At 47.0% G+C, this 12,834-nt stretch overlaps 1 protein-coding gene across 1 annotated transcript in view; it reads left to right on the forward strand.

Moving 5' to 3' along the window:
* ITIH5 (inter-alpha-trypsin inhibitor heavy chain 5) overlaps positions 1-12,834 on the forward strand; it is a 61,101-nt gene that overhangs the window by 8,784 nt on the left and 39,483 nt on the right. The window contains exons 3-4 of the mRNA XM_044428368.1: positions 2,901-3,095; positions 11,071-11,115. Of these exons, the coding sequence (XP_044284303.1) occupies positions 2,976-3,095; positions 11,071-11,115 (165 nt within the window). The 5' untranslated portion in view covers positions 2,901-2,975. The remainder of the gene's footprint in view (positions 1-2,900; positions 3,096-11,070; positions 11,116-12,834) is intronic.

A 12,834-nucleotide genomic window follows, 5' to 3' on the forward strand; every position in this document is an offset into this window, starting at 1 on the left:
CCCCGAGGCTTCGGCAAGGGGCGGCATACAAACACAATAAAATACAATAAAATACAAAAATAACAATATAAAATTAAAATTAACAATATAAAATAAATAAAAATATAAAATATAAAAGAAGTCGCCCTGGCCAGATAAATAAGCAAATATTGTTAACAAGACTCTCAGGCACGGTTATTGCAAAGCTATTTATTCCAAAGTTTCAAGAGCTGCTGAGGGCACCCAAGCCCCCCCCCCCCAACACCTGTGATGCAGGGGTTTGGAGCTTTAGGCCTAGGGACCAAATTATTGGGAGACAGTACGACATAGTGGTTACAGTGTTAGACTCGGGTTCTAGTTCCCACCCAGCCATAAAGCCCACTGGCTGACTTTGGGCCAGTCACAGACTCTCAGCCTAATTACCTCACAGGGATCTTGTTTGGAGGATACTGTGGAGTAGAAGAGGGCTATGTAAGTCATTTGGGGGGGGGGTTTGCATTATGTAAATAGGGTCATGTATTATTAAATGCATGCATTAAAGTATCAAGTGCCATGTATTATTATTTGGATTATTAATGTCATTTCTCTAGCAAACAAGAGCAGAAGCCCCCTGGGCAGTTCACAGCAACTCATGAACACAGGTATGCTAACAAACATACAAATTAAAATATGCAGACAATAGAATACAGCATAACATTCCAATATGCAACATTTAAAGTGCTTTGGACAGCTAAAACAATTTCGATCGATGCTGGTTCTGTTAAAACGGCTGAGGCACCGCATCGTCGGCCATTAAATGCCTGAGAGAGGAGGCAGCCTTATTCTGGTCCTGCAGGGTGACAACATTGGCATCCGCGGGCTTCAGGAGGGAGGTCACCACTGAAAGCCTTCGTCCCTGCCTCCCTCTGGCCCACCATTGGAGGGAGCGGCTGAAGGCTCTGGATGGACCCAGGCCATGCAGGGCTTTGTAGGTTACAACTAGCACCCTGGATTAGGCTTGGAAGCACAGAGACCACCAGTGCAAGCAGGCCAGAATTGCTGATGCATCCAGACCTTCTGATCCCAATTATTAATCTGGCTGCCACTATTTCCACAAGCTGCAACTTCCAAACAGCCTTCAAGGGCAGCCCCATAGGGACTGTATTGCAGTAATCTAGGGAAGTCCAGAGCCTGGATTACTGAAATCAGTCTATCTCTATCCAGATAGGGGTGTCGCTGGGGTGTAGCTGAAGCAGGTAAAAATTTTCCAGGTTTTCAGACACTCCAGCCACCCAGAAATTCCCAGCAGGTGGGCAGAATAGAAATATAATAAAAGGTTAATATATTTATATCAAAAGGAGCCATCCTTGAATCTTTTTTTAATTGGCTGTACTTCCACAGAGCACCACTAGGTGGCGGGCTGTGCTCAGGTTTAGTTTTCTTGTTTCTTCTAAAGGGGGAAAGGTTAAGTGCAGGTTATAGGTAGGTATTTGTATTTATAAGGTCATCCGACCTCTGTGGACTTCCAGCATTTTAAACCAGCATGGCCATTTGCCATTGTGTAAAAACTGCACATTTCCTCTACTGATGTGTTTTGAACTTGTGAATGTGCAATGCAGCAAAGCAGCCATTAAAAATACTGATTTTCCCCAGACAAGCATTTATTTAATTAAAGTTATCTGGTAGATGTGCATTTCCTGTTTCACATACATGATGCTTAACTATGATCTTTGCAGTGTTTCAAGAATTTGCAAAACAAATAATATATTTTTAATGCACAATTCAGAAGATTGGTATGAAGGGCATGCCATTCCTCGCAAGAACCAGTGGAGTTTTCTGCAATGGCAGGATGATTTATTTATAATTTACTCCTTTTCTATGCAGCCACCATTTCGTACTACCACCAAACTGGTTTGAGGAAGGTTCAAAGGTTCACTCTCTTTTATCTCCAAAATTGCCCTGCAAAATAGGGTTTTTCAATTCAAGTAAATTCAAGTAAAAATTCAAGTAAAAAGTATCCTTCTGATATTCCCCAAAGATAAAAGGTCTGAACTTTTCCTTGCACAATGTAAAGGAAAGCCCCTTTCAACCAATGTTTGGGGGCTTGGAAAACACTGAGTCCCCTTCCTGCTCTTTCTAAGATAGCACTGATCAATTCCAATGAGCTGGAAGCTGTGATCCTTTACCTCAGAGGTTATTGGAATTGGTTGTGGTAACTCTTCACATGCTCAAATGCACCCTCTTCCCCTCACTTTACACATTCAGGGCTTTTAACTAGACCTGGATGACTCTTTCCATTCCGCTTCCTCATTTGTAAGTTCAGCGCCTTCAGATTGTTTTCTTAAACACTCACACAAACATTTATAAACATTTCTCATACGCGGCTCTGCAAATTTGCTCATTCTGGAGAGCACTGCTGCCGAGCATATTTCTCCTATTATTTTGAAACAGTGTTTCTCCTATATACACATCTGCACCCTTTCTCTGAATGAAGAATGCCACTGTAAAAATGCAGAGAATGCAAATTTTGAAGGATCACAGACTTTGGATTTGTGGCATGACTCAAAACATGCAAATTAGGAAAGCGGGCATCGAAATCTGAGCTGAGCACATTACTCTCCTGTCCCTCCTTAAGGCTCGACCTTAGAAGTGCTGCCTGGGCTGAGCTGAATCTGGAGGAAGGGAAACCGGGAATCCTGGCCGAGAGGGGCAGAACTTCAAAGCCTGATCAGGAATTCCAGCAGGCTGCTGGAATCATCGCGCCCTCGGCTGCTGGCAAATTCAGCTGGAGCAAGGAAACCCCAGCCTAGCCGACGAACTCTGGCGAGGGGCTGATCTGGGGGGTGGGGAGGGCAGGGTGAGGCAGGCGGCCGGCCGGCCAAGCGGGACTCCCGTCTGATGCTCTCCTCATCCCAGTCAGCTGCAGGCTGCCTGCACCGCAGCAATCCACAACTTTCCCGGACGCTGCCTTCTCCCGGACCCGGTTCCCCCAACTCTGCTGGGCTGCTCTGTCCATCATGAACTGGGCCTTTTTGCTGTGCTGGGCGCTCTCGGTCGTCTCTGGGCAGCAAGATCTGGAGCTCTTAGCCCGGGACCTGCGGGAGGCCAACGTTCTGGATTACAACCTGCTGGACAACGTAAGTGTGAACCTGTCTGTGTGGTTGTTATTGTGGGATGGCAGTGGTTCTAGCTTGCTGGTTGGGTTCGGAGCCCCATCAAGGACAGGCAAAGGGACCGGGAGAAGGGAGGGAGGTTCCAGACCTGTACCGACCCCCACTGTCCCACGGCACCCGCTTTTCAGCCTTCACAGCCTTTGCTCTTTCTAAAAGCACGGAGCAATGGTGCTATGCAGCCCGGATTCCTGGGGCAAAGGACCGGGCCCCCGCAAAACAGAGCCCCCCCCCCCAGATGCCCTTCCAGAGGGCAGCAGGTGCTGCGGGTGGCAGGCCAAGCCGTTTATCCTGAGAGTCCATGCAGGTTCTCTGGATGACTTGTGTCCAAAGGACAGCGATTCACACGTGCTCAGAATAGTTTTGCAAGTTGTTTTTATCAGGGTGGGCCAAAGCTTCATTCTTGTGAAAGATGGGTTGGCAAGGGGGAGCAGAGAGACATTAGTGGGGTCTCGAATACACATGGCGGTCTGAAGCCCCCTCCCCTAGACATTAAATCTAGGGACTAAAATAACCTTTTGCATTATTGCATGGGGAGGGTTACCTTTTTTAAAAAAATGATAACTTGCCTAAACATAAGGAACAACTCCTGTCTATGCAAGCAACCCCACTAAAATGTAAATTTGACAGAGTTCTGGTCTCTAAGGGGACCCTGCGTTGTTAACAGTTGGAGGGAGAATCCAAGCAGGTGTTCTTCTGTATCCCATTTTTTGCAACGTTTGGAAAGGAGAAGGGAAAGGAACACCTTGAGGCAACTGCTCCACATACAAAGGGAACCCCAATAGACCTCAGTTTGGCAAAACCTATTGAACACCTGTGGTACTCACTTGTATAGCTAAATGGAACCTGCATTATCAGGTGCAGTATACCTTCATGATCTGAAGTGCTGAGGATGTGCCGTGCCTGGGGGGTTTATAGCCTGGGGATCACTATCGATACACTGATGTAGGGCACCATCCTAGGCACACTTATCTGAGAGTAGGACCACTGAAGATAATAGACGTAATTCAGAGTAGATGTGTGTAAGATTGTATGGGGTATAAGACTGCACTGTGGTGTAATACAGCAAAATTATTCTTATGGTCTCATCATTCTAAGTAACAGAAGGACGCATTTTTGAAATGTCTTTGTCTTGCAAGTTGCAGCACCTTTCTCTGGAATTTGAGGGCTGTTCTCTAACCTTTCAACCTGATCCCTGCATAGATTCTTTGTGCTTTATTTAGGGTCTTGTGTAGGACCAGAGGTGTGTCTTTCTTCACCTGGGAAGCACCTAACTTAATAGACCTGTGCAATGATTCACTAGGAAAAGCTTGGAGCAAAGGCAGGTTACAGGCAAACATGACAGAAGCTAATTTTCCCCAACCAAGGGGTGGGGGGGGGGATTGGGAGGAGTGATTTGGGCCAGGAAAGTATGGGGTGGTGGTTAACCCTTCAAAAGCTGTCAGCTTTTTCCTGGCAACTTTCCCTCCAGACATGTTTCTGAATTTAGCCCCTTGACCACCAAATCGCTCTGGGTTGTTTTCTTCCTCCAATAAACCTCACCACCAAGAGGTTGGGTTTTTTTTTGTTTTTGAGGGGGAGTACAGATCTTGCCTGGTGCAGAGATCTGTAGATCTTCAAAGCGTGTGTTTTTGTATGAGCTTTGAGCTGGCCCCAATAAAGTTATTTAAGTGTATGGAGTTTGAATCTATATTTAGGTCAGAGAAGCATTCCCAACTCCACAGGGCTTCTCTGGAGTCAAACTGTTTATGGCACCAGATTTCCGATCGCTGGAACCCATGGGCTGGGCTGGATTGCTAATGGCGTGGCCGGATTAATACTGAAGTGAGCTCCACTCCCCAGAGCCAGAATAAATTGCCTGCAGTGATGTCGGAGTGCTGGTTTGCATCATATTTTCTATGCGAAGCTGCTGCCCTGAGCAGTCGTTTCCCTTACATAGTCCTGTGGCGAAAAGTCTGCTTTGAAAGGACAGAAATTCTCATTGCGAAGGGGTCCAACTAGTCCTGCTTACAGACAGTCCCGGCACGTCTGTTCCGTGGGCCTCAATTCTTAACAGACAGTTCTATGCAATGTTCCAAGGGCTTAATTCCTGTCATTCGGGCAGCTGTTAAACAGAACACTTGAGGATTCAGTAATAAAAATAAAGCATATGTTTTCTCTTACTTTCTTGCCTCCTCTTACGCTTCTCTGTATGACTTTGTCATAATTTTCTGAAACTTGCAGTAATATTTTTTAAAGTTTAAATAAGCAAAGGGGAGCTGGCTGACTGGCTGGCAGGGAGGTGTGCTGGTGATGTGGAAGAGAAACCGAGAAGGCAACTCAGAAGTTCCCAGGTATACCCACACACTCTGTTTCTGGATTAGATCAGCTGTTTTAAAATCCGAGATGCTTTTGGATCAGGAAGAGGCTGCATAGTGCCTTGCAGGTGTTTGAGAATACAGGGTACACAATTCCTGAAAATCAGGCATGGTGGCTGGGGCACATGGGAACTGGAGTCTCTGGCAGGCCCCAGGCTACCTACCCCTGCTCTGAGATATCCCTGAATGTGTTGTGGATTGCCAAAGGAAGACCTGTTCGCAGTCTTGCACTCGCCGGTCAGTTGCTCTGGACAAACTGGATCAGTAATTCCTCTCCGTTGTGAAGATGAGATGACATCCCTGGCAGTTTGTTAAACCAGTGATCAAGGCAGGAGCATGCTGGGAGTTGTAGTCCAATACAATGAGGAGCGACAGGGGAGAGAATGAGGAGCTTAGGAAATGGCCCAAAAGTGCTGTGGAAGAGGAAGTTATTTTGGAGAAGGGAGTGTGCACGTGTAAGGTGTCTTTTGTGTGGGGAGGACGAGAAAGCAAAAGGGCCCGGCCATCTAATTTGGCCCCATTTTTCCCCGTATCACACGGATAATCCGCAAGGGAATGCTGTTCCCCAGGCTGAAGCTCTGCAAAAGCCAGGTTCTGTCAGCTGACGGGCTGTTTCCCGTGATGTCGCTGACCAGGCAGGCTGGCCAGGACCGCGCTCGAGTTCGGCACACGCAGAGGCTCCCGGTGACGTGAGCCCGCTGAGCTCTTGGCCAGGGGTCTTGGCAGCCACCCCAGGACGGGGATCCAAACACTCTGCTTAGGACTCTCATCGATGGCTTTGATTCTCCAGCAGTGCCATAAAAATGAGAGAAATAACCCGGCGTGTTTAATGCAATCGGCGCCAGGCTTACCTCATTCGGAAGGTCATTTCCTAATTGGGGGCCACTCCAAAGAAGGCCCTTCTCTTTTGTACCCGAGTAATGTCTTTCCACAGATGGGACATGGCAGAGGACCTGCTCGGGTGTATCAGAACCAGCACTGGGGAGAAGGGCTGAAGGACAGCTTCCAAATTTGTGGTTGAGTGGCAGTTTGAACCTGCAGCTCCCAAGTCCATGGCCAGCACTCTAACCACTCCACCACACTGCCTTTCGGGCTTGGAAATCCCATGTTTGCCTCATCACACATGACCCCTCTGCACATAACTTTCCCAAGGGCGCTGGTCCTGCTGGGTTCAGTTTCACCTAGAAACACCTCCCTTCCCCACCGCCTGTTCTTTTAGCGTATATCCCGAATCACTGCCCTTTTCTCTACTCCTTTCTTGTCCACCGTCAGTGGGAAAGGATGCAAAAGGTCACTTATGTTTTGACACTGGGGAATACTTACATTTCCTCCAGGATCTTGGCATTCCAGACTTCCTATAAACAGTCATAAAATTGCCTCTCTGATGGGCAGAAGGGCTATTTCAGAATATACAAATTAGCAGCAAGAACCATAGGTGAGCAAAGCCCCTGCTGAATTAAATTCCAGAGGCGGGCTTGCAGGGCTGGTATTGGTAGCAGGGAGAGAAGCGTTCTTTCTCCCTTCAGGTTGATGCTGTGACCACAACATTTTTTATTTATTTTTTTATTTTATTTTTCCACAAATAAAAATATTTCCTCACTGACAGGACCCGTCACTTATCATACCGTTTACATTTAGGACCAAAATCTATCAATAGCGGGCGTGATCCCATTTTTCCAGATAGATAACTTATGTAGTATTTAATTTTTAGGGGAATGATTCCGCAGTCCAAGCATATCTTCTCGGATGGGAAGATTTGCTTCTACATTCTGGGTCTTTGCAACCAATCATGCTGAGAGGAGCGGAGACATTTGCTCTCCACATATTGGAAGCACTGAGAAAATTTGTTGAACCCTATGACCAGATGGTCTTTAATAGCCTTTGCAAAATGATGCAAATTATGATCTCATTTGTTGGATGGGGAAGAAAGAATCGGGCAAGTCCTTTCATGCATGCATCACATGTACAGAAACTGGGAGGGGACAACTTTTACAGAATAAAAGAGAAAGGAGTGCATTTTTTCAGAATATTGCATCTTGCTGCGCTACTGTGGCAGTGATGTCACAGGTCTGGATTGTCATTTTGCACGGCTGGGTTGCTGCATTTGCTGTGAGCTTTGCTTTTGAGTAATTTGCCACTGTTGTCTTTTCAGCCCTTCAGGAGCTTCCTGGAGGGAAAATGGCACATCACCAGCTTAAAATTTTCAAATTATATATAGTATTGCATGTATTTCCCAGTTTTTCCTCTGGCAAGGGACACAGGGTAGCTTACATGCCCCCCTTCCCTTTTACTCTCACAACAACCCTGTGAGGTAGGTTAGGCCAAGAGTCAGAGACTGGCCCAAAGTGGGCTTTGTGGATGAATAGAGACTTAAACCTGGTTCTCCTGAGTCCCAGTGCAACACCCTAACCACTACACCACACTGTTTTGGGGAGCCTAAGGCCAAGATATCCGAATTTCTTCTTACTCCCAGGGCTGGAACCCAAATGTTAAGGCTTCGAAAGCAAAAGCAGCCGTTGGAACTGGGCTTGCACCCAGTGATGGTGTTCAAAATGGGTGAGAAGGGACCCATTCGACATCCATCTCACAGGATTTTGGACTGACTGAAGTTTCCTAGAAACCTCCCAAAGGCAGCCGGAGGCATCCTTGCAATGTGGCGACTGCCACAGCGTGGAATACAGGAGCAAAACCAGCTGGTGATGCAATCTGCAAACTCAGAATGTCCTCTTGGCTCTTGGCTTGATTTATTTTTGTATTTGATTTATTTATTTATTATTTATTTTATTTAAACCATGTCTATGCCGCCCCCATCGCAACAAAGCCTCGGGGCGGCTCACAACAAAAACAAAACAAACAAAATCATACAAAAAAATTATATACTAAAAAGTGATTCTGCTTCTCAAGGAGAGCTGGCTAAGGGCCGAGGGCCTCCCAAGCTTTAGCTCCATTCCTTCCTATCCAGCATCCAAACTAAGGCGGAACGCAGCAATACCCTGGCAGGCCAAATCAAATTCTGTTCTACAGTTTTGATCAGGGAATTAGCTGGTCTCCGAATGTGTGTATGCATAATCAAGAACCTGGAACAGGTTATGCTTCCTGATGTACAAAACATCTCCCCCCACCCAATTCTTTACAGGAATCAGCAAGTTTCTAGACCTCATGACTGGGGACAGAAACTTGACAACATGGCAGATGCACATCCCTGAAATCCATGAATAGTTAACGTGAACTCATAGGTGGGCACCTTGTGGCCATCCAGATGTTTTGGCTTAGCACTCCCATCATCCCTAATCAGCATAGCTTATGGGCTTTCCCATGCTGGAAGGAATTCTGCATCTCTCTCAGCATGGAGAACGACGAAATGGACTGGGGAAATAGTGAAGGTATCATTCTTTGGGTTTCTCCAAAACCAAATTCCACCCTCAGGCTAAAAGCAGTTCTAGTCCTCTGCTTTGTAGGACATGACAGTCAATAAGCCAGGAAGAAATTGCTTATTTCTTTTAAGCAAAAATACCTAGAAAAACCAATTCCTCTCTGGGACGCCTTGGCACCTCCTGGCAGCATGTTCATACGACGGCACCATCTGCCCTCTTGAAGGACATTCTACAGTGTGCCAGCAATTAGTCCACAAGAATGCATCCCATTAACGATTCTTAAATGCAAAGGTGTTCGTCACCAGGTTGCTAACGCTCTGGCACCAAGCCACAAGGGGGAGTGTGTCGCAGAATTAAAGAAAACAGCAGACAGTGAAAAACCTTTGGAGGTGTGGAATCAATTCAGGGGGCACCAGTGCGGGACCATCAGGGTGAAGGTAGCGGGTTCCCCTGCTAAAAGAGATGCGACCAGTGGCTCCTGGGAAAGGACTTTCTTGTTGGTCCCCCCACGGCTGCGGAATGCCCTCCCCAGGGAGGTCCGCCTGATGCCTTCCTGCCTTTTTTTGCAGCGGCAGGTGAATGCCTTTTTAATTTTCCCTTGTGGCAAAAATGTGAATTTTGCATTTGGAGAGAGGTCGCAGCTCTGTAGTTGTGTGCATGCTTTGCATGGAGAAAGCTGTAAGTGGAATCGTTTGCAACTCCTGCTGGAGGGCACAGGTAGCAAATGGTGGGAACAAGACCCAAGGGACCTCTGCGTGAGAGCTGCTTCTGTTCCTGGAAGCAGCCTGCCGCCTTATTTATGCAAAACACGACAACACATCACTGTGGGAGCACATGCTCCTGAATACAACACAGTGTTGAGAACACGGATCTTGTGTCACGCACAAATTGTCTTGCGGGAGAAGCCGGAGCTTTTGCAAAGGGGATGTGTGACGGGGAACGGCCCGTTAAGCTTCATCTGTTTCTCCAGGTGCTTATTCTTTAGCTCCATTAACTATGCGAAGGAGTGGAAAATATTTCAAGGGAGGGATGAACAGGCAGCTCCTCCTGCCCCTCACAAAAAAATCACAGAGAAGACACGTCCGGATTTTGCTGTCCTGTGCTGACTTGCCCACCGGCTCCGTTGAAGTCAATGGGATTCACTTCTGATAAGGCCACGGAAGAGAATGGTTTACTTCTGAGTAGGCATGCATCTTCAAGTTTAAAAGGCATTGCAAATTTTATTCATTTGATGGACAGGTGAGGGGAAGGGGAAAGCAACATTGCGAGGCAGAGAGAGGGAAGGTGGCTGGAAAGCTACTGAAGGATCTCCTCCCACTGACTGCAGTTTTGCCAAAGTCCCAGTAGGGTACCTCCCCTTACTCATCATCCCCAGACAACTAAAGACGCTTCTCCCATCCCCAGAAATGTACCACAGGTTTAGCACACACTCACACATACCCAGGGGGAAAAATACAACATAGGGAAAAGACATGTTATTTCTGAAGAAATCCGGAAGATGTGTCAGAAATAGTGCAAGACAAGTAGGCTGGTGGGAGAAACTTGTGTAGGCATTACAATATCTAGGGTAGATCGCCCACCAGTCTGGCTCAGAATGGACAAAGAGTCTGACTGGTGTAAGGTCGATTGCTTTGCTCCACCAATGAAATGTTGGAGACTGCTCTGCCCAGCTGGGCTCAAGGTTCATGGGGAGCCAATCTGAACAGATCACCTACTAGAAGGCAGAAATGGAATCCAGTCCAATTAAGTGAGGCCCTGGGCCGATCTGTGCCAGTTGGAACTCACTCAGGAAGAGCTGTCGTCTCAGCAACATGCAGAGGCCTCTAAAGTGTGGCAAGTGCAGACCTGCTCCTCACTCCTCCTTCTCTGAGAAGCTCTCTGCTTCTTAAAGGGCCATTGTCCAATTCTGTGGGTTCCTACAGTGTGGAGCAGGTGACTGCATCAGTCCAAAAACTCTGGTAAGGCTACATATTCCAGCCCGGATCACTACATGAAGCCCTCTCTCCCTCTGGCTTCCTCAGACCCGGTGATGGAATCAAGGCCAGAGAAAAGGATGCGTGTGGCTTCTCCGAAGTAGAGCAATCAATGCAGAAATGTTTCCATGGTGGCAGAAAGTTTGAAAGCTGATGCAACAGATCATCCCACCCGCCACATTTTCCCCAAGCAAAACATAACATAAAATGTGACATAACAGGATCTTTTCCTTTACAGGTTGCACGCAGACTCCCAAGACATGTCAGGCTTCTGCAGAGATTGGTAAGTAGTAGCTCTGTGCATATTACTATTTCTCCATAGGCAGCATTGGCAAATTCCTGGCTCCAGTTTTCGGTTAGGAAGTCCTCCCCACAGCTCAAAGCCCTGCCCTTCTTGTGCCTCTTTGAAGTCTCGTCTGAAATAGGGAAGAAACATTCTGAACATATTACAAATAAATGTTTTAAAAATAGCAACATATTTCCTGGTGAACTTTCAGTTGAGGACATTCTGCAGGGAGAGGGAAGCATTACCAAGTTTTTAAAACTCTGTCAAAGGTTTATCTTTCAATTATACCCTGCAGCAAACAAAAGAGCAAAGCCCTTCTCAGTATCATCATGTGAATCAAAGCCACCAAATCAGTATGTAAAAATGCATGCCTTTCACCCCTCGACTTTCTCACCTCTCCCCCAAAAGCCTGCTGCTGAAATTACTCGTTCAGTATGATAAGTTGAAACTTCATGGCTTCCCTTTCCCTTCTGAACTTGGTGGAATGTCGCTCATGCCAGGACCATTGAACCTCAGATCCTGAAGATGAAACCTGGCCTTCTTGGCATCAGACTTCCCCTACACTGTTTCCTAAAACCCACGTCCCAATTTCTGATTGCAATTTTTTTTTAGCAGTTTCCTGGCTTCAGTGCAGTTCCCACACCCCATTCTGAAAGGGGTAAATTGCCTCCCTTAAGGCCTAGTCACTGGTGGGAGAGTGTTAACCTACGACATCCTACTATTTGGGGTATTTCAGATCTGCCCCCTTCCCACTGCAGACCTCCAACCTTGCATGATAGCTCGCAAGAGCTTTCGAAAGCAGAACTCAGTGCTTAGACTGGAAAACTCTGGACAACCCTGGTCGTGCTTTTAAGACATATTCCTATGCACATTTATTCATATTTTTCATCTAAGCATGAATAGGATTCTGCCTTAAAGCTCTCTGGGTCCTTGCTTCATCCTCCCTCTTTTTTCTCCACTTTATCACTTTGACTCACCCCCAAGGGTGTTTCTCTCTCTGTCTTCTTTGCTAGACTCTTTTTGCAGAGTCTGGGTGGCCATTTCTCAGAAAGTTACCTGCACTAGGCAAGGAGTGGCTGGACATGCACCTGGTGGGCATGTCATGAGCAGAGCCGGCTGGAGCCGGAGGTCAGACTAGATGGCTCGGGAGACCCCTTCTGACTCGCTCTGTTTCTATGTTTCTGTGAGTGGACTAGAAGACCTCTAAAGTTTCCTTGGATTTAAAATTCTCCCATTGATCCTATGCAGACATTCACCCTGCTCACAGGGACTAAAAGGGCACAAGGCCATGAAGGCACAGCTGCTTACAACTTTTCTGGACAAAGGGACACTTTGAAGGGTGTTGTATGTGTTCTCCAAAGACATCCCATTGCAGAGACGATCTGGAAGAGGTGGGATTGAAAATGCCAGCATGTTTCTGGCTTCAAGCTCCTCCAAGAAGCATTTCTGGAACACGGGAAGCAAGCATCACAAAAGCCAAGAAACCACCAGACTGCTGACACTTGCAGGGAAAGGGGTCTGGCCATATGTGGTTGGGGGACTGGATTAGAACTCCGGGGGGACCAGATGTGAGGTTGTGTCCTTGTGCTCAAGTCACACACCGGTCTCCCTGTAAACGTCACTTCCATCCGGTCATGTCCACAAAACCCACAGGGCTAAAGGTTCCCATCTTGGAGGTCAAGGGAGGTAGCACATCCTGTAAATAGAAGACCATGA

The sequence above is a fragment of the Varanus komodoensis genome, unplaced genomic scaffold (genome assembly GCF_004798865.1).
Source record: "Varanus komodoensis strain SLA01 unplaced genomic scaffold, ASM479886v1 scaffold1, whole genome shotgun sequence".
In the NCBI taxonomy this organism is placed as follows: Eukaryota; Metazoa; Chordata; class Lepidosauria; order Squamata; family Varanidae; genus Varanus; species Varanus komodoensis.